The sequence below is a fragment of the Synchiropus splendidus genome, chromosome 7 (genome assembly GCF_027744825.2).
Source record: "Synchiropus splendidus isolate RoL2022-P1 chromosome 7, RoL_Sspl_1.0, whole genome shotgun sequence".
Classification (NCBI taxonomy): domain Eukaryota; kingdom Metazoa; phylum Chordata; class Actinopteri; order Syngnathiformes; family Callionymidae; genus Synchiropus; species Synchiropus splendidus.
Genome location: NC_071340.1, coordinates 6,733,897 through 6,757,538, shown reverse-complemented (window position 1 = coordinate 6,757,538; position 23,642 = coordinate 6,733,897). Strand labels below are relative to the sequence as shown.

The 23,642-nt window shown below is 44.1% G+C and overlaps 3 protein-coding genes across 4 annotated transcripts; 2 read left to right on the top strand and 1 right to left on the bottom strand.

Moving 5' to 3' along the window:
• Positions 1-68: 68 nt before the first annotated feature.
• On the bottom strand, positions 69-4,346 carry fahd2a (fumarylacetoacetate hydrolase domain containing 2A). Of its 2 annotated transcripts, none has more exons than XM_053870956.1 (8): positions 4,196-4,346; positions 3,533-3,783; positions 3,256-3,472; positions 1,890-1,949; positions 1,660-1,822; positions 1,071-1,179; positions 294-381; positions 69-217 (listed from the first exon to the last, which is right to left on the bottom strand). In XM_053870956.1, the coding sequence occupies exons 1-8, from the start codon at positions 4,250-4,252 to the stop codon at positions 155-157; spliced, it is 1,008 nt and encodes a 335-aa protein (XP_053726931.1). In that variant the 5' UTR covers positions 4,253-4,346; the 3' UTR covers positions 69-154. The 2 variants fall into 2 exon arrangements, with proteins under 2 accessions (XP_053726931.1, XP_053726932.1); XM_053870957.1 differs by having other exon boundaries at positions 4,079-4,198.
• On the top strand, positions 2,773-9,478 carry zgc:152830 (uncharacterized protein LOC767682 homolog). Its single transcript, XM_053870955.1, has 16 exons — positions 2,773-4,749; positions 5,339-5,380; positions 5,452-5,542; positions 5,907-6,055; positions 6,278-6,386; positions 6,717-6,844; positions 6,919-7,018; positions 7,328-7,403; positions 7,472-7,557; positions 7,720-7,824; positions 7,896-7,971; positions 8,039-8,157; positions 8,400-8,483; positions 8,551-8,608; positions 8,713-8,894; positions 8,961-9,478. Exons 1-16 carry the CDS (start codon positions 4,739-4,741, stop codon positions 9,096-9,098), a joined length of 1,554 nt encoding a protein of 517 aa, XP_053726930.1. The 5' UTR covers positions 2,773-4,738; the 3' UTR covers positions 9,099-9,478.
• Positions 9,479-10,397: 919 nt separating this feature from the next.
• On the top strand, positions 10,398-12,789 carry pcna (proliferating cell nuclear antigen). The gene is made up of 6 exons (XM_053870958.1): positions 10,398-10,840; positions 11,570-11,667; positions 11,742-11,809; positions 11,881-12,075; positions 12,211-12,334; positions 12,412-12,789. The coding sequence occupies exons 1-6, from the start codon at positions 10,620-10,622 to the stop codon at positions 12,486-12,488; spliced, it is 783 nt and encodes a 260-aa protein (XP_053726933.1). The 5' UTR covers positions 10,398-10,619; the 3' UTR covers positions 12,489-12,789.
• Positions 12,790-23,642: the final 10,853 nt, after the last annotated feature.

Sequence of the window (23,642 nt, the reverse complement as noted above, 5' to 3'; positions counted from 1 at the left end):
AGCTGACGGCCGCTGACCTTGAACATGAGTCAGCACCAGCTTTACATGAATGAGCACAGACACGTACATGAAGGAACACACATGGAGGCTTTATTGAAGGCATCTGAGTGCAGGTTCCTCTGCCATGCGACATGAGAGCAGTTTCACTCCTCACTCAGACCACTTTGTTCATGATGGAGCCGATTTGGTCGATTTGACACTCCACCACATCTCCCCTCTGAAAAACAAAATTACATGTGATGGGCTGAAACAAAGTGGATCCTCGTTTACATCCATTCAATGCAACGCATCACCTTGAGAAAGACGGGGGGGCTTCTGAACACACCCACACCTGGAGGGGTGCCAGTCAGAAACACATCTCCCGGAGTCAGAGTCACAAACCTGTCAGAGGAAGGTGAAAAAAGTCAGACAGAAAGCAGACTAGCATTTAACTGTGGAGAGAAGAATTGAGTTTGAAGTGATGACGCATGTCTTCATCGGGGAGCTCCAGTCCTGTGACAGAACCATTACTGTGGATCTGACTCATCAGAATCTCTGCCAGAGATGTTTGGGGGCGTCTGTGGTGGATTAGACAGAGCTGAGAGACAGATCAGGAGGAGGGGGGGTTGTAGCTCAGAGCTCCTATTGTGGATTTATGTCAAACATGGAATTGGCAAACTTAACCGTTTGATAGCCCGACTTTGAGGTTCAGTCAAATGTCATTTCAGAGAAATGTAATAAGCATTTGGATCTAGGCAGAGGACCATCTGCATGCAAGGCTGAAGTATCGGATCAATACCATGTGGGCCCCAAGAATTTGTGCACCATTAGGTTTGAATAGTTTGACATTTTAATCTCTTAATATTAAGTCGTCCCTGTGTCATTCAGGCACGATGCTCTGCATCTTCAGCGCGCCTGGTGGAAACACTGGCATTGACATGGATCAGTGGCAGACTGCAGTGCTTCAGTAGCACGGTGCAGATGCTTCAGGGGTAACCCAGGGTTAACGTGGTTTTGAAGGCGAGTGTTTCAGAGTGTTTGTGAAGGTTTTGAAAAAAAACGAATTGTCCTCGCGGCTTCAGCAGACTCACCTGGACACCCAGGCCACCAGAGCTTCTGTCTTGAAGATCATCTGCTCCGTGCTGCTGCTCTGCACCACCTCTCCATTGACCAGACAGCGGATCCCCAAACTGTGAGGATCTGGAAAAGGTAAGTGGAGTCATTCCGCTGTTACAGGCGCCTCAGGAAGGACTCTTGCACACTCAATCCACCTGACTGTGCTTGTACATTTACAAGAGAGGACGGTGACTCTATCACTAACTAAGACTACTGTGTTTGTCCTTCTATTGGCGGGTTTGAAAATAAATTCTGGGTTTTGAGGTAGCTGGTATAATAATTTGATGAGACTTCTGCGAATTGGGTTCCTTTGTTATAAAGGGAGAAGTGAGAACGTGACGTGCAGACGGAAGCTCATCCACCTGTCTCATTGCGATTCTCTCCACACAATTTCAAACTAGTTTAGCAAAGTCAGTGTTGACAAACGCTCCATGTTGCTGTGGCTCAGATGTGCGTGCACGGTCAGTCACTGTAGTCGACAATGGAACTGCTTCCATTTTTGAGGTCACTAGCTTCAGGTCCAATGAGGTTCGACTCTCTTCGAACACCTTCCCGTCCGCTCACCTCTGACAGCGTCGGTGGTCACCAATGCCGGCCCGAGCGGGCAGAATGTGTCAAAGGTTTTTCCCAGCAGCCACTGCTTTCCATTGCGCTTCATCTGCCAGTCACGTGCGCTGACGTCATTGGCCACCGTGAACCCAGCCACGTAGGACAGGGCGTCTTCCTCCTGACAAGAGGATGGGCATGAGTGGGAGTGTCTGCACAATGCATGGAGCTGGTGCTCCCACCCACACCTTGATGTTCTTTCCTCGTCGACCAATCACAAAGGCAAGCTCCACCTCCCAGTCCACCTCCTGAAACCAGAGCAGAGAGACAGGAGTTCCATGCAAGCATTGTGTCTGCATGAAAAAGTAGAAGTTTGATGGGCCACCTGCCATAGAAGGAATATCAACTGAGGAAAAAAAGTTTGACTTTTTTAAATTTGCGCCGTCAAATATTCCACCATGATTGTTCATTCTCTTCACATAAAACTGAGGGCAAGAACATGGTTCAGATTTTTGTCAAGAGTAAAGGTCAGAGATCAAGGGATTGGAAGAAGAGCATGTTGATAAGGTGGAGTGACATCATAGTAGCTACTCCTATGAAAGGGAAGCTTCCAGGTCCGTAGCATTCACTGTGATGGTGTATGCTTTAGTAGAGTAGAGAAAGTAGAGTTAGAAGAGAATATGATCATGGATGTGGTGGCTGAAGACGCTAGGTGTAACCAGATGGGTGAGGTTGGAAGAATTTAAATACAATTTACGGATATTCACCTGATTTGTGAATTATATTTGGCCCTGGTAACCCGAAACTGAGGCTGTATACCGTTAACTTTATCAGTAGTTTATTCGTTCACGTCGAGGCCTAATGTCTATTTCCGGACTCTGGTCTTTGTCGCCATCGTGTGGCCAAGAAAAAAACCTCATTATGAAGACATAATCTCGACTATATATATATATATATATATATATATATATATATATATATATATATATATATATAGTCGAGATTATGTCTTCATAATGAGGTTTATATATATATAATTTGCATTTTATTCTCTCTCTCTCTCTCTCTCTCTCTCTCTCTCTCTCTCTCTCTATATATATATATATATATATATATATAACATTTGCGAAGGATCCCATTTTATGAAAAAAATATATTTATTCAGCTAAATAAAGAGAGAGACTGAGGCTTTGTTAACCTTTTTTTCAATCCAAACAGCAGCGTCCTTTCCAAGCACATTCTCCATTATCATTGTGCTGTTCTTTTGGGCGTTTACATTGTTTTGCATTTTTTGAGCGTTCAGTGTCTCTGAGGTTATTCTAAATATAAAGAATGCTCTTGACACTATCTGTTATGTTGGGTTGTGGGTTTTTTTCTACTTCAACATATTGGGGACACTCCCATTAAGCTACCAGCAGAACAGATACAATTTATTGTTTTCGGTTTTTTTTTAAATTTGCAATTAACTACTCTAAATGACAGCTCTAAATGTAAGGTTTTAGGACAAAATCAAATTTAGATACGTGCAATATTATTCAGGAAAAAAAAAGACTGGATATAAAAATGACAAAAATGGCTCAGTACAAAACATGCCATGGATCACCCTGATCTGACCTGGCTCTCTGAAGGAAGAGTGATGTCGTCGTATGGCCCTGTGATGGCGCTGGAGAACTTGCTAAAGATGATGGGCTCCTTTGGGATTGGGGCGTTCTGTTCTAGACAGTGATCCCGGTAGTTCATGCCCACACACACCACCTTCTCGGGGTCCAACACAGGGGCCAACAGCCGTATGTCCGAGCGTTGTAGCACACACTGACCGGATGAAAGTGCTCTGAGGAAGAGAGACGATGTGTTTGAAGCAAGCAGTTGTCCATGCATATTTGTGCGTTACCTGTGAGCCACTTCCTGACCCTTGTCCTCCAGAGCGAGCAGCTCTCTCATGGTGGATGGCAGTGAGGGGTCAAAGGCCTGCAGATCCACCACCCCAAGACCGTCAGCCTGCTCCACTCCCACCCTGACGCGGCCTTCTTCTCCAGGGCGACAGAACTGAACCAGACGCATCGCTGCACCAGATATGCCCCGGCGCTGTTGTCTGTGTGAGAGTAGCTTTCCACAGACACGAAGGCAGCGATGGAGCATCACCTGTTGACCAGAGGATGTTGTTTAATTTAAAAAATTAATAAAATCCAATTATACTTAATATTTTGACCACACAAACTTTGACACTAAACCAAAACGTTTGAATAGCAACCATCGCCTGACTCCACAATAAACATTGAGTGCTTAATTTCAGATTTCTATAAGTTGTCACAGATATTTTGAAAGTTGACCTAGGAACACTCGTTTTGCTAAGACCTCCCGTTTAGGTCCATCTAAATGATGAACAGATGTACAGTACATGCCCGCCGCATTACTATTAGCACTAGCTTCAGCCTACCTGAGGCCCGCGCTGCAGGATTTTAATATCGACTCATGACTTTGATGAAAGTGTTGCAACAGATAAACACTGACAGGTATTTATTCGCCCTTTGCACAGCTCTGAGTTCATACTCACCTCTGCTGCAAGAAACACATGACTTGTAGTATTTCCGGTTAGCGTCTGTCGTTTCATTTTACATAACTTCACAACGCTCTATTAAAGTGCTGGTTATCATTTAGGAAGCAGTTTAGTAACTGTAATTATATTTCACGCTAAACAACTACAGTAATTCATGTATTCACCTCTGATAATGCGTTACATACGAGTATAATCAAGAACTGCAATTCCCATCACGACATGCGGAGGTGCATTCAAATACAGTGGGAATCGAAACTGTCTGGGCTATGAGCGACAATAATTACGGGGTGAAAGCTGATAAAGTTGCCAAATATTTTTCGTGCATAAAATAGATCTTTAGTATTTATGACAACTAATATTTTTATATTGTACTTCAAATATAATCGTGTGTTTTGACGACGAATTGTTAAAATTACGACCAGTGATTCCGACATAAAGGCCTCGCGGAACAAGCTAGCGGATCAGGTGACCAACCGGGAAGGAGCGTGGAGGCTGGTTTGTCTCTTTTTCTTTCATTGCGGAGACTACTCTGGACCGACAATGAGCGCCAGGTGAGATTTACGTCTTCATTGACTTCGAACTCTTTTATCTATCGTGTATGTTTCGCTTTCCAAAAGTACATGATTTGTTTTTTATATTCCTGATTAGCGGGATTTAAATTCAGTAATGAAACATATGCATTTCCATCTTTTGAAAAGATGAACGTTAGTATGCACGTTTAACGATATTTTTTAAATATTTAATTGTATTTCTCAGAGCTCCACAATTTGCAGCTTTCAGTTATTGTATTGTTTTTATCGGTATTGTTTGGTTTTGCCGTTATGCAATACTGGAGTTTCAGCTTTGTTATGACTTTGACATTTATTTGCAGCGTCCACTATTTATTGAGGCGTGTTTACTTGTTTGTAGTGTTGTTTGTTGGTGTGTTTGCAGTGACATCAGGCTGCAAAACCTTTGCGACTTTAGTTTCCTGTTGTGTTTGTGACAGTCTTCAATGGAGTAAACTTGCATGATCTCAAAGTCTCCCTGGATTTTACACTTTGACCCTTCTGCACTATCACTAAATGATGTCGGCGACAGAAGTCAATCCTGCTGAGTGTGCTGCTGATTCAAACTTTTCTGTGTGCGTTTGTTTTGCAGCGTCCAGCCCCTCGAGTGGACCACGGACTTGACCAACCAGAAGTGAGTACTAGACACTTTTTCCTTTTTTTCCTAGCACACTTGGTGAGATATTTGTTCCTCTTCTCTTCTAGTTTTGATGGTGTTGTGTTGGTGACAGACAGTCTGGACAGTTTGCCTTCTGAACTCAAGGTTCTGAAAGATGCCCTGCAGGACTACGGCGCTGTAAGGATGTTTGCATCAGTTGTTGCATTATGATTTTTGTTAATCCCATCTAAGGTCAGCAGACCATCCAGTTTCATCTGTGTTGCAGCTCTTCCTAGTCTGGAACACAAGTTCACTTTTCTTCTAAATGATTTATAATTCAATCTTTACATGACTGTTTTCTGGTGTTTCACGTGGTGAATCATTGGAGAGAATGCTGAGCCTGTTCTGAATCTTACCCCTGTAACTTGCACTTCCTTCTCTTCAACATACAGGAAGTTACAGTGTAGTTAAATCCCAGAATAGTGATCTGGAAACAATGACAAATGGAGATCAGCTGTCCAACGACCAGTAGGTTGAGCATAAACATTTATTTTGCATCTAGGTGGACGGGGGTCTGGGTGAGGAGGTTGTGGTCCTCAAGGTCCCTGGTCTCCCTGGAAACCGCCTGGTTTTTGCTTCCACCGGCCCGGTAAACCGAGACTACGATGACGTGAGGCGCTTCAGTGATGCAGCCGCCAGTGGCATGAAACGGTCAGCACCGAGACACACCCAACCATGGTCATCCAAACGTGTCTTAGGCAGATGAGTAGAGAGAAGACATGTAAATGCGTTCAATGGTTACATTAATGTATAAAAAGTGGAGTGAAAACCACAGCAACATCTCAGTTGTTTTATTTTTTACAGTAATGGTACTGCTTGGACAAGTGTTTGCTTTTTTTTTTTGTTAGAATTTATTGAAATTCGACTTCACAGGGCCTTGAAAGCTGGCATGCAGCGCCCCCTCCTGGTCTGCCCCACGCACAAGGACTACAAGAGCAGCACCCTTACGGCTGCACTGGGAGCTCTCCAGGCTCTCTACATGGTAACAGACACAGAAACACAGTGAATTAACCCAGTGTTCTTACCAGTCTTTGAAATTGGATTCTGGATTTAACCATCTGTACTTGGTGTTTTGCTTTAGAACACGAAGGAGCTACATGAGAAACAGAACGTTAAACGTTACCAAACATAACCAAAATGTATATTTCTTGATCCACACCACAAGTGCATTGTATGTTTCATCCAAGTCTGATCAATTGTGTGATGTGTAATGCAACATTAAGGCAGCTGTTTTTGTGAGATCCTCCTGAAACCAGGGGTTTGGTGCAACAGTGTGGTCTTTCTGACCCTCATCTCTACTTCTACCAACAAGCCTCTCGAGTGTCGCGAAGCTGTTGAGAAAGCCAAAATCCACAAGGCCAGCATCCTTGGACTGTGGGTGACTGAGTTCACTCAGGGAACCAAACTGGTTGAGCTGGCAAGTGCCTTGGAGAGTGGCAGGTGCGCGACAGATTTGAGCCACCTTCCTTTTGGAATAGTCGGGTGTGTCACAGACAATGGTCTCTCCTCCTCAGACTGGCGTGTCGAGACATCGGTGGCTCAGATCCAGAACGCATGGCAGCTCCTCGTGCTGCTGAATACGTCCAGGAGCTCTTCAAGGACAGTCCCGTGAAGGTGACCAACATATTTGGGATTTTAAGGCTAGTGAGAAGCAGACAACATTGATGGTTACGTAATTAACACACTGCATTGTGCAATTGCTTGGTGTGACATATAAAGTAGGGATGACCTTTCAACTTTGCTAGTCCAAATTGTCCCGTCATGTCTTATTTGTGTGCTCTTCCTTCTTCAAAAAGTATGTGCTTCTTAAGAGTAAGAAGACAATGAAGCAGGTGAAAAGTCTTGAATATGTGCCATGCTATTTTTGTTCATGTTGCATTGCATCAGGGGACCCGCAAAGCCAACCCTACTTTTGTCCTGCAGGTGGAAGTGGTGAGCGACCTGAAGGTTCTGGAGCGAGAGTACCCTTGTCTGGCTGCCGTCAACCGCTGTGCCAACTGTAAGAGAAGCTCTTGTTGTCACCAGCCCTTCTCGCATTAGCCTGACAAATCATGGCTTCTCTGTTAGCGGTGCCTCGCCACCAGGCCAGAGTTATCAAGCTGCAGTACTGCGGAGAGGGACCCGTCCAGAAGACCCTCATGCTGGTGGGCAAGGTAAGCATGCTGAATCACTGGCATCCTCACTGTCATCCCATTCTCGGAGTGTTGTGCTCTTTGCACTAAATTAAATCTCTTTGCTTTGGACTCGGCTTCACATAACTATTTTTAAAAAGGTAGCGTTAATTAGAGCTGCATTAATACGAGCTGTTGTTTTAGGGAATCACCTATGACACAGGTGGAGCCGACATCAAGGCTGGAGGTGTGATGGCTGGGATGCACAGAGACAAATGTGGCGCCGCTGCCGTCGCCGGCTTCTTCCAGGTGCGTGGATGTTCTCTGCTCAGCTGTAATCATCTGTTAGGACTTGTCTTACTCTCCATTTTTCCATCCAGGTGTTGGCCAAGCTGAAGCCCAAACACCTGAAGGTGGTGGGTGCTATGGCCATGGTGAGGAACAGCGTGGGCGCAGGTGAGTCGCAAAAGTAAAGACAGGGTGATTTACATGAACCATCATCAGGATCATCGTCTCTTCTCAGACTGCTATGTGGCCGATGAGCTGGTGGTATCCCGTGCTGGCCGTCGAGTTCGGGTGGGAAACACTGATGCGGAGGGACGGATGGTGATGGTGGACCTGCTGTGTGAGATGAAGGAGAAGGTCAGACTCGTGTTGCGGTTTCCTCCTTGAAATGTCAGAATAGCATTTGTCTTACTGAGCTATTGTTGTTGAACCCTGCTTACATTCACTGCACCTGGAAGTTTGATAAATGAATGGTCACGGGTCCCACATTTCACTCTGGGACTCACTCGGCTTACAGCCACTTTTTCTTTGTCAGCACATATGTGTCATTTTTAAAGATGTATTTATTGAAAGGAATCATTCGTCTTCCGACTCTGCAGGCAATAAATGAGGTGGCACCAGAGCTGTTCACCATTGCCACCCTGACTGGTCACGCCATCCGAGCCATGGGACCCAACTACTCTGTGAGCAACTGCAGCGAGGGCCACCAATGATTGTCAAAACAAATTACTGACTCTCACCTCTCCATAGATCATCATGGACAACGGGCCTGCTCATCGCTCCGGAAACGCTCACCAGTGGCAGAAGGGTCAGATATTATTGACACGCTGCCATGATGTCAGACAGGAGACACGGGCAATAACAAATCTGCTTTTTCACCTCCATCCCCTCCCCACCGCTGCCCCACTACAGCTGGAGACGTTCTGGGCGACGTCTTCGAGGTGTCCAACATCAGGAGAGAAGACTACGACTTCCACAAGGGCAAATCTGAGTACGAGGACATCCTCCAGTCCAACAACCTGCCCTCTTCAGCGACCCCTCGCGGACATCAGACCCCGGCAGCATTCCTCATCATGGCCTCCGGGCTCCACATGGTAGACCTGTCATGGTACTCGTCCAAAAAGCATTGAAATCATTTTTCATTTTCTTCCTCCACACAGCATGGCATTGACTCAGCCGCTCCTCTGCGGTACTCCCACATCGACATTGCCGGGTCCAGCGGTCCTTTTCCGGGTGTGCCGACCGGAGCACCAGTTCTCGCTATGGCGACCAACTACATCCTGTCCGACTACCCTTAATCAGCCACTGCCACCATAATTACAATTCAAACTTAACGTGGGTTTTCAGAATCATCCACCTCTGTGATTGAAGGAACTATGCATTTTCTCCTTTATGCAACTGAACTTCTGGTTTTTATACACACAAGTTGTACGGCTCAGGGCTTATACAGCGAACACATGTCAGTAACAATTGCCAATAAACCAAGTCTCCTAGAAACCAAGAATCAACGTTTGTTTTCTTGTCTCTACTTTCATTAAAATGACATGTTTTTCATCTAATGGGGATGAGAGGTGCAGCTGCATAAGGCATAGGTACTTTAAACATGTAAAATGATGCTGGACTGCTCAAAGGTTTGTCTTCGTTCCAGTGTGTCACTCCACACACCTAATGTCTGTCTATATTTGCTATTTCTCTTTGTTTACATGTCAGTCTCAAACTTGAAAACCGTCCAAGATGCATCACTGATGATGTATAGCTCGTAAAAATTAAGTTGTACATTTGTTTTTACTAGTGATGGGACTTTGACGAGTTTGTTATGATTAAATACAATAAAAAATATTTAATTTAACAGTTTGCTCATGGAACCTTTGTAAGTGCAGGACTTCCTGGTCCACTGATCACACTGATGCACAAGACACGTCGCAGCTGGTGATGATGACTGATGATCACAACAACTAACATGGAGGACTCCCTGAACAAAAGCAGTCTGTTAGCTTTTGTTTCGCTACACAATGACCAGTATCTGAAATTCTTACAAAACTGAAATTCTTGTACAAATATTTTCAAGACATTAAAAGAGCTTTAGTTTAAATAAGGTGATATAAAAACTTGAATATAGCCACCATTCTGATTTATTATGCTATTTTCAAACTGATGCAAAATAAACAATATTTTGTTGTTTAAATGTATGTATGGGTCCATCATTTGATTCAGTAATATGACAAATTCATTCGAATTGAAAAATGTGGCTTCGTGTGGCAAATATTCTTATACCATTAAACTGCGATTAATTAATCACAAATTCTCGATTTTTTTTTAATCGAATCCCACCCCTAGTTTTTACATAATGCAGAGCTAGAGATTAAAAAAACGTTTGAAAAGATGTTAGTCCTTGTGTTTGGAAACATGTCTTTCTAGTATTAATACTTTACATGGATTGTCTTCTGTTGGCATTACGTGATTTAATTTATCTTAACTATTTGGTAAAGAGATTGGCGTATCACTTTTTGACCTTTCCAATATGGCCGACATCTGTATCCACATTTTGAGCGGAAAAGGAAGCGCAGACGTGGAGACGGAAGTGACGCATTACGCAAAAGCATTATAATGTGACATTGGCGGGCAAACCGCTCAAACCTTCAGACCACCGGCGAGAGTTGCACTTAGGAACGTCAGTCCTCTCTGGCACCTCTTCACAAAGACGCGCCTGCTTCGTCTCCTGGTTCCTTAACACTCCACGTCTCCTCCTCTGAGTCAAGGAAGTAACGGCAAGGGCCACCACAAGCGACTTATAATACCCCAACTTCTCAACTGCCGCCATGTTCGAGGCTCGCCTGGTCCAGGGATCCATCCTGAAGAAGGTGCTGGAAGCTCTGAAGGACTTGATCACAGAAGCCTGCTGGGATGTCAGCTCGTCCGGGATCTCGCTGCAGAGCATGGACTCGTCCCACGTCTCGCTGGTCCAGCTCACTCTGCGCAGCGACGGCTTTGACTCGTACAGATGTGACAGAAACCTCGCCATGGGGGTCAACTTGAGCAGGTGCGACGCCACATGCAACATTTCCTCCTTAGTTCACAGAATAGCTGTAGTGCGTCAGTGTGACTGGCTGCTGTGCTCAATTCGCTTGTAATGTTAAACCCTTGAGTGCATAAGTTGTGGGGTCACTTGACTATATGGCGCATGATAGTATTCGTCTCCTGTCTGTGAAAGTGTGCTGTTAAAACTGTTCTTTATGACTGAAAGATGACAAAAGAGGAGGCCATCTTGGCGGTGTTTGCCCGGGCAAGTCTCCGCAGCGGACAGGAAGTCAGCTTTATTAACTCCTCACAGCCCGTCTGTTTTTAAAACCTTCGTCAATCGATTTGTTTTTGTACCACTTTTGTTCGACTCACTGGCTTGTAGTTACTGGTTTATAGTTGACTGTCACAGGTCGCTTTGTAAATGTGTGTGACGTCACGTTAGCGCCAAATTCTCCCTGGCGGGAATCAACGTTGAACCCGGGAATTTCAACTTCCGGTTCTGCGCCGCTTTTATTTTTCTGTGGACCACGCCGCAGATCAGAAACTTTTGTTTTCCAATAAAATGTAGTTTACTTAGGGTCATTCAAAAAGTCGCTTCTCTTGATAACGTCGAACTTTTATTGGCCAAATAATGAGTTTGTCTGTATTCTGGCAAATATTTAGTGAAGATTGGTCAATTTTGAAGTTATAGAATTAATGTTTTTTTGTTTTTTTTGTGGTACTAACTGTTCCCGTTTTTGTCATGCAGCATGTCAAAGATCCTTAAGTGTGCAGGGAATGAGGACATCATCACCCTCAGAGCAGAAGACAATGCGGACACCCTGGCTCTGGTCTTTGAGACACTCAGTAAGTAACATTGTAGTCTGGAACTACTCTGAGTGATCTAGTCTTGTACTCACCGTGTCTTTCATCATCCTCAGACCAGGAGAAAGTCTCTGACTATGAGATGAAGTTGATGGACTTGGATGTAGAGCAGCTTGGGATTCCAGTAAGCACCTCCCTGTCATCCTCAGTCACCAGCTTCAAACACTTCCCTGACTGTTTGATGTGTCGCTGTAGGAGCAGGAGTACAGCTGCGTGGTGAAGATGCCCTCAGCTGAGTTTGCTCGTATCTGCAGAGATCTCTCTCAGATCGGTGACGCCGTCATGATCTCCTGCGCAAAGGATGGCGTCAAGTTCTCTGCCACTGGTGAGCTGGGCACTGGAAACGTCAAGCTCTCCCAGACCAGCAACGTGGACAAGGAGGAGGAGGCGGTGAGTTCAAAGACCTTAGGGCATGATCAGTGTATGTAGTCATGTGCTGTGTGGTGTCGACCGCTCTCATCAGACGGTCAGGAACCCTGCCTTGCTTGCAGTCAACTTGAACCGCGCCCTGCTGTTCTCTCACAGGTGACCATTGAGATGAATGAGCCTGTTCAGTTGATCTTCGCCCTCAACTACCTGAACTTCTTCACCAAGGCCACGCCTCTTTCTAAGACTGTCACCCTGAGCATGTCAGCTGACATCCCCCTCGGTAAGAAGCCTTGACGCGGCCATTGAAACGGCAGCTCTCGAATTGTCTGACTCAACAATGGCGTGTGTCTCTTGCAGTGGTGGAGTACAAGATAGCAGACATGGGACATGTGAAGTATTACCTGGCGCCCAAGATTGACGAGGAGGCTTCTTAACTTGAACAGAGTCCTGCTAAAGTGAAGTGTCCAAACCGTGTCAAGTGCTGGTGTGATCCTCTGTCGGACACAGTGACGGTCAGCGTGTCAGCATGGCAGTGACCAGACTGTTGTTCAGTAAAGTCCCAGCTCTTGATCACGCCTCTCCCGCTAGACTCTCTGTTTATGGTGGAAATCTGATTCCCATGTTCCGTTTTGTAGATACACATTTGTAAATACTTGCTGTGGTACCCCACTGTCAACTCCCCCATGTTTTTGTATTCATCGGTTCAGTCCAAAATAAATGAAAGGTTTTTCCTCACCCTGTTGCCCGACATTCCTGACTCCAATATTAGGGGGTTTTGCATCACCATGTCTCGTTGAAGCATTATTTAACAATGAACCAAGAAGCGCAACCTTGTGTTCAATATTTACATGGCCTTGTTTAATTTTTATCTTAAGTCTTATTTTAAAGACTGCACGAGGTGGTGAAATTTAGCCACAAATTTGTCTTTAAATGTGTCATTTGAAAGGGCATATTGTCGGCACCGAATTCAAGTATTTAAATGTGAGGAAGGTAAGCGGATGAAAAATAAATGTTTGTGTTGCACATCCTAAGATATTCTGCAACTATAGCTAATCAGAAATGTTCTTTTGTCTCTTTAGTGAGATAATGAACGCAAAAATATACTGCTGGCGAAATAAAATTTTGGCTCTTCATATGACCGAGTTCGACTGGAGCTTTCTGTGCTTTACACTTCGAGTGTCCGGCCGCCAGATGGCGCCACTTCTCTACACTACAACCCACTCATCCCTGGTTGACTCGATCAAAACTTCGAGATTCGTCTGAAATGTGTTTTGAAATAGCTGTTCCTCTCAACCAACTGTCGTTTGGCAATTACCCGGCGTCCCTTGCATCATTCCTTTATTCTAGTTATCTAACAAATTACCGAGTAATTGAGCGGCTCAGCGATCCACGGAAGTTACGTCACAGAGGTCAGCGGCGTTTCATCGGCGACAGCTGGCGCTTTTTCAGAGCCACAGACGGATACAGTGGAGCTCAGCTGTCTGACTGAGAGACCTTTGCTGGTGTTCAGTCGACGCGTTTAATCCTCGAGTTTAGCGCAGCGCAGTAGTCACATGTGGTGACTTCAATTCTCAGAAGTGATCTAATAAGCATCAGTCCTAATGTCTGCATTCATAATAGATGCGTTTCTGCTCTGAATATTTGTTTTCCACAGCAAGCAACCAGATGTTCCTCCTGCTGAAGAGATTTAGTGGAACCTCTCATGATGTAGGGCTTGCAGAATATCCTCTCCTCCCAGAGTTACCTTGCTCTTCCTCCCAACTCACACCTGTCCTGATGTCCCTGTCCTGATGTATCGCACCAACAAATACACACTCTCTCCTCTCCTTGAGTCCAAACCGTCAGTCTGGCCTCCCTGATGTCTTCCAACCTTCCTACCAGAGCTGTGCCTCTGATACTCTGGTCTCTAAGCCTGTCCAGTCCTCTGCCCTGCAGCTCGTACCTCCACCTCTGCACAGTCTGCTTCAGCTCTTCTTCTTTACTGAACCCTGTGTCACCGGGTCCATGGAGACTCCTCCCAAATCTCCTCCGTCGTTCTTGTCCGCGACAGTAGCTGGTGAGAGTGGGCTGAGTGCTGATCCCTGATGACCTCCTGTCACATGGGGGGACCTGGTGATCATGAGCACTGAAGTGTCGGCTCCTCAGGAGGAAGTGAGGCAATAAAGAAGTTGCTTGTGTGTTACTGGACGCTGCACGTGTTCTCGGCTTGCGATGACACCAGTCTGCAGATGTGTAGATTTGTCTTGAGCCATTTGTTGGTTTACGTACGGGAATGGCTGTAACATGAGAGGACCGTTGCGAGGCATCGATTCACCACTGGAGCTGTGTGGTATGTTGATTGCTCCAGAGAGATGACAGCATTGAACCATCACTCTGAAGATCCTGGACCACTTCAGTTAAACGGGTTGATCATTCAGCACAGTCACGGGTTACAGAGACAACTTTCTCAGAACTTCTCCCCGCCGCCTGTTGCAGTTGAACAACTCAAAATGTCACAGCGCCACCCCTCGACTCAGAGGCAACATTACTCATGTTGCATGTCATTCAGGAGAATAAAAAATTTGAATACATTTCAATATTTTAATAATCACAATCTTAGGTCCTCAGGCAGGTCCCTTCTAGCTGCCCCGAAGTCAAGACAGAACTCAAAGGTGGTCTGAGCATTTTCTGTCTGTCTGCCCAAGGAGATAAGACTGGCTGAGTCTTTGCCTTCTTTTAAATCTCTTATAAAAAACACATTTGTGTGACCCTCCGTTTATGAAAGGTGGGCTATAAATAATGATTTATTATTATTATTATTATTATTATTATTATTATTATTATTATTATTATTATTATTATTATTAGCATGTACACTTAGTGAACTTCAAGATAACCTAAATGTGGAAAAGAAGTATTTACCTGCTTCACCAGCAGTGAGTAGATGAGTGTGCTTGTTGTATACTTCAAAGTGTACTTTAGTATCTATTCCAATATAGTCAGAAGAAGTATTACATCAGTACACTTTAATAGTAGTGTACTTAATTACCATAAAGCCGGTCCGAGCGTGACATTCAGAACGCTAAGCAAATTGCCCCAAAAATAATATTAATTTCACCGAGCTTAATGACAAGCCTTTCTCAGGTGTCGTCTCCGTCCTTAGTGGAAACTTTCATAAATGCAGTGCTCTCTGTCCCTGAGCCCCGCTTCAAGCAGCCAGTGTGTAAATATTTCATGGACATAGCAAGGTCTCTAGAGATCCACCAAACTGGAATGTCTCACATCGAACTAAAAGTTACTGCATTCTATATATATATATATATATATATATATATATATATATATATATACAGTGGTACCTCGGTTTTCGAACGTCCCGGAATTCGAACAAATCGGAGTTCGAACAAAAATTTTGAGATTTTATTGCTTCTGATTTCGAACTAAAGTTCAGAACTCGAACGGCCCCAAAAATGCCAGAAAAAACACAACGTGCGCGGACCGATCAGCTGACCCACGATGGACTTTGTTATTGTGTATACCGTAGCCTCTGCAGATGCAGACGTGTCCCGTTAGCTACATTTACTCTTCATACTGAGGTGTAAAACCTTTCCTGTCTCCGCACTGGACCGTGGTAGAGTGTCACAGGGGAGGTGCTCACTCTCCACACCTCCGAGGCTGGAGCGCTCACTCCAGGGTTTGATGTCCTGTTGTGGGCTGGAGCTCAGACAGGGATGAGGCGAGTCTGGGACAGAGCGTTACTTGGTTTATGACTTTGTCACAGCCAAACTGCACAGAAGCGCTCATTCAGAGCTGGACACGCACCGGGCACCTCTTCACTTCTGGAGAGACGTCACTCACCCGGCAACCCCTCCCACATGCAGCGGCCACACACATAGAGGAACAGCGCACCTGCAGCAGACGCTCTACATTCACTCCTACAAAAGACTATTTTAAGGCTTGGAACGCATTATTTCTTTTTCCATTCACTGTAATGGGACAAATCGATTCAGATTTCGAACAAATCGCTTCTTGAACGGCCATCTACAACGGATTATGGTCGGGAACCGGGGTGTGTATATATATATATATATATATATATATATATATATATATATATATATATATATATATATATATATATATATATATATGAAGACGCCGATCAGACAAAGTGCTTCACAGGCAGAGTTACACTCTGTTATACTTCAGTATACTTAAATACAATACTAACATGAATTACTTTTTGCAAAGGGTAGCCCAGATGTCATGGCTCAAATTGGCATGCTAAAAACTAGTTAGCGCCACCTAAAAGACAAGTGTAAATGGGTATCTGCCACCGAGCCATAAAGCACAAAGGCGTTATGAACCAGTTATCAGGTAAGAGTGTAGGATCCATTGTGCGCTGCTCTCTGTTGCAAAGGTGACTTTCTTCTGAATGCGAGATGTTGGAGGCTTTACTGTGGGTCTGTTAGATTTCTTTACAATAAAGTGTGACAGATGATTTTTGAGATGGAAACCAATTCAGATGCATCCATTTCTTCCTTTTATTCCCTGAATAGCTGGAGTCCATCCCTGCTATGGACCTGTGTACAGTATGTGTGCCTTATAGAAAATGAATATTTATCATTGCCTCCCAAATGCTGGAGATTGAAACACACATTGTTGCATTGATGCAACTGCGCGTCACACTTGTCCTCCAAGTTTAGATTATATCACAGATATATGACGGAGACGCCAGATGTGAGATTGTTAGTCGATGGAGGAGTTGACTTGACTTGACTTGTGGGTTTCATGTGGGGCTTGTGTGGTTGTGTTTCCATCTGTGGTCGGACCGAGGAGCTGAGTGGCTGAGAGAAGGAGTCAGCCCATAAATACTTGATCAAATGACCTAGCTGTGAGAGAGAACACTGGTTTATATATGGTGTGAGGGAGGAGCTGTACCTGTCTTCTCGTCGATTATCGGTTAAACCCACCTCCAGAAATTGAGAAAAGGACGTCAGCCTTGGCAACGTGGGTTCATCACGGCTGGACTTTACTGATCTGAGTAAAATGTACCTGTTGAAACTGCACGTGGGCCTGACTAACCATGCCCCATCGCTCTCAATAAAGAGTTTTACACTTGATCTGATTTGGCTTCAGCCACTTCAACCATGACTAAGTTTCCTGGCAAAGCTTCAGTGATGACCAAACCAGCCCTCCGCCCTCCTGCACCCCTTCCAAAGTGAATGGGCGACTTCAGTGCCAGGTTCATTAGAAAATGAAAAGAGCTGGTGCGCTGACGGATTATGACCTCACACGGATGGGACAGCTCTGGAATATCTGGACTCATCACCATCACCCGGGTTTATTTATAGCCCATGAAAGTGTTTCATAATTCCCTAATACCTGTTTGTTCAGGAGCGCTCGGCTAAATCCTCTCCCACTACCAGCTCTGCCCGCCAATTGTCCCGGAATGTTCCCAGAGTATTTTCTAATTACAATGTGATGTGCCGGCGCCAGATAAGAGGAGCGGGGAGTCTTCAGACGCGCCTGTCATCTGCGCTAGTCACTGATAACACAGAGTGACGGCACAGTATTTTCAGCTGAGTCGGAGTTTAATGAGCGCCATGTCCAGGTTCACATGAATGATGTCCCGGTGTCTGTCTGTCTGTCCGTCTGTCTGTGTTTTTGTGTTTATTTCATGTCTTCACTGCAGTTATCAACCCCCCTTTCACGGTGTGTAGTTATTTACTGTCGAGGTCAGTCACTTGTACAGGGGTTGGACAAAATAATGGAAACACCTTAAAGCTTTTTTTTTTATCTTTAAGGTGTTTCCCTCTATGTTTCCCTTGTTCTTCTTGGTCCCTGATTTTTGGCTGCTGTGTCTGCATTTGTTCTCTTTGTGTTGTTGTGCTCACTAAGGTTTTAAAACAATACAGTTTTTCTCTTGGTAGAGTTCTCTGGTCAGAATTGAAATTCTCAAAACTACTTCAGTGTTCTTGTCACTGCTTCACTTGTGCACATCAGGAAGGCAGTTTTTTTTTAAATTTCTCTGCCGTGCTCTTTCTCTTTCTTTTTGCTTCTTGTACTCAGCCGTGTGTGAGTTGGGCTCCCAGGTGCTTGTTTGGCTACTGTATTTGTTTTATTGTGCGAGTGTTCTGACCTCCAAGTTATCTTCTGTTCTCGTCTTATGCTATTGTGCTTTGTGTGCGACTACCTGAGTGTTTTGTATTTTCCCACAAGCCTGTACTGACATTGCTGTGTATTCTGTTGTCTGATTCTCACTTGCTTTTCGTTTTCAGATTTCTTCCTTGGTTCTGTTTGTGTTTCTCTTCCCGTTCGGTGACGCCCTCAGTTCTCCTTTCTGTCTGTCTTTGTTCGGATATTTATGTATTAACAAACTGGTACATTTTAAACACAAGTCTGAGTCTCCATGTAGTCCAGGAATTACCAGCACTTTGGTTCTGCTCCACTTGGTTCCTCACAATGTCTTTGATCAAGCTGCAAATGCTTCAGTACACCCAAACAAATGACTCTGTACAATTCTCTGCTGTTTCCTGCATCATCAGTTACTTACGACCTGTTGATGAAAATGTATGATATCTCACTCCTCGCAACATTCAGGCATTAGTTCATCGTATAGGTCCTTCTGTGCAAAATGGCTGAACGTGTTGTCACTATGTCAAGCTTATTTCTTACATTCCCATTGGTCCAAGTCTGTCTAGGATTTAACTGCTCTCACTTGAATCCTGACTTTCTCCAATGAAGGCAAATGTGGAAGACATTAGATCAAAGCACAATTTGATTGAGGAACCTTCTCAGCACGGAGATGGAAATCACATGATTCTCGGCCCCACACACACACACACACACACACAGATGACCCTCTGGCTGCCATGGATGCTGCATGTGATGGCAATGCAGCAGATGTCTGCAGAGGCTGGATAAGACACTGAGAAAGATTCCTTCCATGCTGCATGACAAGAGAAGATACGTGGTCTACGGAGGTCTAGGAGACTGTCATTCTCCAGTGATTTTTCCTTTCAGTATCAATGGTCTGCCAACAAATTACAGCACAGCAAAAGCATCAATGTGAATCCAGTCTCTGGGAATCAATGTTCACATACACTGAGGTGTGACAGATAATGTGCAATAACTTCATCATCAAAACTATGTCCACCATTCACATTAAAACACCCCTCCAGAGTCACTGTTTTACAGCACTGTGATAAGCAATTTGACCGGCTTGTCCGAACAGAGTGACACAAGGACTCGACATCCTGACGGTTCACTGACAGAGATTTACTTTAAGAGATGAACTGAGGATTCTGTGCAGGAAATCCATGGTGTTTTCCATTTTGTACAAACTGTTCTGAGAAACTTCCTGTTTTGCCAATACCCGAGATGACTAGAGAACTGTACCAAAGCGAGTGTTATAACAAACATAATAACCTGGGTGATTTCCTAAAAGGCTGTTGTCTTGTGTTATTGTCCACTGTTGTGGTGAATACTTCAGTTTTGAGTGCGTTGATACATATTGTCATGTCGTCCTTGGCAGTGATTGGTTGCTGTGTTCAGTTGCTCTCATCATCTGCTGTGCTGTCAACCGGCGTTGCTCATGAAGAGGTTGTGTTATTGACATGGCTGCAGTCACGGAAAACGTCTTTATTTCTTTAAAATTTCCTGGCTTCCAGTGTAATTATGAAGACAAGTGGATTTGATCTCCACCCTGTTATCATGAGGTTGCATTCCTGCATCTCTCTTTCTCCCTGCTCTGTCTGTCTGGACTTTAAATTGCTTTCCAGAGGCGGGGGATTTTAAGCAGCAGATAAGGAGAGTGGGATGAAACACTGGTGCCGCCTGTCTATCTGCTCCTCCGTGCGACTCCAGTACGTTTGCTCAGAGCAGGTTGTTCCTGCTCTTCCCTGGGGTCGCTCATCTTTAAAAAGCCATTTCACATCACGAGAAGTCCCATCGGCAACACAACAGCCAGTTTTGCCACTAAAGCACATTGCTGTCTCGACATTATTTGGATGTTCTTTGTCTTTGACTTATATAAGCCGCTCTCTCCCAAAGAGCTGCTCTCATGGATTATTGATGCTCGCTGCACATGGCGAGGGCAGAGCCGTCACACACTCTGATCGGCAATATGTGGCCGTGTGATTGTGGGGATTCCCAAATCCTCCCCGCTCTCACACACACACACACACAGTTGTCCCGGCTTCACCGTCTCCAGCTTTGATGTGACTTTATCGTGTTCCTAACTGTGGCCCACGTGTTGAAGTCAACCCTGCATGGATTAGCATATTAATGGGATGTCCTCTTTGTCCCTGTGCTCCGTCACTCTGATTCCACAGAAGCAGGGATGAGAGCAGCAGAGGGGAGGAGCAGAGAGGGAGCACTTCTGGCTCTGTCACTGCTCTGTGTAACTGGTGGTTTCTCACCCGCTCTGATTAATAGACTCTAAATTATGTCTGTCAAAAGTTAATTAATGTATGTATTAAGCTGTGCTCCCCTCCTCCCCCGCAGATGTGGAGAGCTTAATTCTCTTGTTCAGGAGAAGTTATTTCATGCCAGGATTTGGATCTGGTCGGGCTTTAGTGTAGTCACGGTCCACCAGCAAATCCACATCAAACCTGCAAGACACTAACCAAACACAAGCCGCTACAGATCCACTGTCGCACTCCATTGAACGCCAATGAATTGATGGATGGCACTTCATGAAGATGTACACACACAGTCCAGGATTATATGTGGCCTTTTATTCTATTGACCCCTTAGTTTGACCCCTTAAACCTTCATATGCACGCAGTCATTGGACTGGAATCTGCATGTCATTAACCCCTCAATCACCAATACTGCTTGTTTGTTCAACTCATTCTCACTTCCAACCAATAAAATATCAACTATTCTCAAGTGGACTTTTGTGTTCCATCGAGAGAGAGAGAAGTCAGCCATCGTGTTGCATGTAGACCCATTGGTTGTTGGAGCCTGTGGGGTTTGGGTTAAAGCCATAGGGAAACACATGAGGTGCTTTACATTCCAAATAACGTCTAATGTGGTGCACCAAAGGCATCTCACACGCGTCTAAACCCCAACCCCCCGTTGTGTATCACCCATTCTCGCTCTTTGCAGGTCGCTCTCATGAATCTCATCATGAAGTGACTTTCGACTCCAACTAAGTTGACACATAAGTGTTTCTCTGGTGTGAAAAATGAACCTTTCCCTTGCAAGTTTCCAAGTGGAGGAGAGGTTGGGATGCACATGGGTGAGACGATCAAATCCTCCATCTTTCTCTGACGTGATGTGCTTCAATTGAAAGCTTAATGCGACAGCATGCGACGCAAAAGTCTGACATCAGCGTCAACATAGAATGCAAAAGTATATGTCTTAGGCGTGAGATTGTGTTGTAATCCTATTTGCTGTAAATGTCATGTTATATATATATCTATATATCTATATATATAAATATCTATATATATAAATATCTATATATATATATATATATATATATATATATATATATATATATATATATATATATATATATATATATATATATATATATATATATATATATTTATGTATGTATATATAGATAGATAGATAGATAGATATACATCTGGGCACCAAATTAACCTTAGTCCCGCAACAGCTTTGTCTGATTCAGGATAATGGATGTGAGTGACAATGAAACTGAGAATGTATTTTCCCTCGAAAGGGGATTCAATGCAGACACACGAATATGTGTCACTCGAACACTGGACAAGATGAACAAAGTCAAGTCAGCAGCACAGAAACTACCCTCCTGATGTGCCTCATGACCCACATTCTATTGTTGACTGCATCACAGAAACATAAATGGAAAATAAACTGAAAATTCAAATGTGAATATTCATGTGTATTAACTGATTATTGTGTGTGTTTGTTTGTTTCATTGTCTGAGGAGTCACATGACATAATCTCAAGGTCGGTCGTGGCACTGTCATTCTGCTCTTAGGACTTTTGATCACTTGCTTGCCTCCGCTGAATTAATCCATGTGAGTAAATGTATTTTCCTCCACAAACTGAGCAACGATAACTGCAGACCGCGGTGCCCTTCTGAGACATACTCTCACTCGGTGTGGAGGGATTTCAAGGTAGCCACTTCACAGATCCTTGAAATTCGACTCAAAGCACTAGACTTTGGAGTGTGTCCTTGGACTTCTATGATTGGTCACACACACTGCTTTTATCTACTCCCTGAAACACTCACACCATCACACGCCAACAAAAGCCTTGAGTGGGTTTGTTTTGTTTTAATTGTAAGACTTTTTTCAGCCATTAACAAAAAATGTCTTGCACATTTAGGATAGTAATGTAGTGATGTATAAATCAATGTGTTGCATATCATGGTAACACTTTATATTGGGGATTAACAATCAATAAACTAACTTGTTTATTTACATGTGCGACTTGTTTATTGCGTCAAGTATATATTTTTTCTTTATTTTTACCTAAGTAAATTTCATGAACATGACACCTGGTTCTGCTGCTGGACTTTTCTCTAACAAATATCTTTTGCGATGATCACATGGTTTCATGTCATTTCACAAGGTTTTGGTTTGTTTACGTGTAAGTAGATAAAATAATGGTTGTTGATCACAAATGAAGAGTCATGAATCATTTCTACTGAATGGGCCCTGGGGCCATTTGTTCTGGGGAAGGTGGGCCCCAAGATCAAAAGTTTTAAGAACCCCTGGTTTAGAGTGAACTACCAGCCACTATTCAGAGTAAAATATAGTCAGTATTAACAAGACACTAATAATTTTATTATGATTAATTATTGGCCAATACGCTGTGAATACACATATGAATTAGTAATGTACTTACTCTAAAATGGTGACCAATACTAGAAACACTCCATGGAGTAGTCAACAAAGGTACAGATGATGGTGCATCAGTTCCCTTCATGTGTCTCATACAACATTGCTGTGGTCTGTGAACAAATCTACCTGGCAGTCCATTACATTAACATTCCCTTTTATGATGTGTGTGAACTCAGTTTACAGTCACCACAAACTAGAAGAGCCAGAATTAAGGAAGATGTGGGTCAGCAAATTTCGAAGAAAGAATCCGTCTGACACGAATAATGCAGTGGGCACCCAAAACAGTCTCCCTGCCAGCGACCAGGTGAGGACATTGCAGCCATTATTTCCTGTCTTCCTCAGATTGGATTTTCATTTAAAGAGGTTCTTTTTGGCCACTAGCCACATAAAGGTCTTGTCTCAATGAAACAATAAACTCTCTTCCTTTTCGAACCTCCCAGTCAATATGCTACTGTAGTATTTTGGGATCTGTCTCCACTGTGGGTGGCCTTCACCTCTGGTGACAATTAAATCCTTTGTCCCTCACCATTCAGAGATGCTTGGGTTTGCTACTTAGCAACAGTTTCCAAGGCTACAAAGTTGCTCCCCTAGTCGCCAGTGTCCCTCTGCTCTTTTTTTTTTTTTTGGCTGAGAAGTCTGCCGGTGGGCTGCTCAAGTCACACCTCAATGTGCAAACTTTTCCGCCATATTATTTCTAATGAGGGAGGTTTGCAGAGTAGGCGACCCCGTTACTCTGCGGCGAGAGCCTCTTCACTTCTTGCG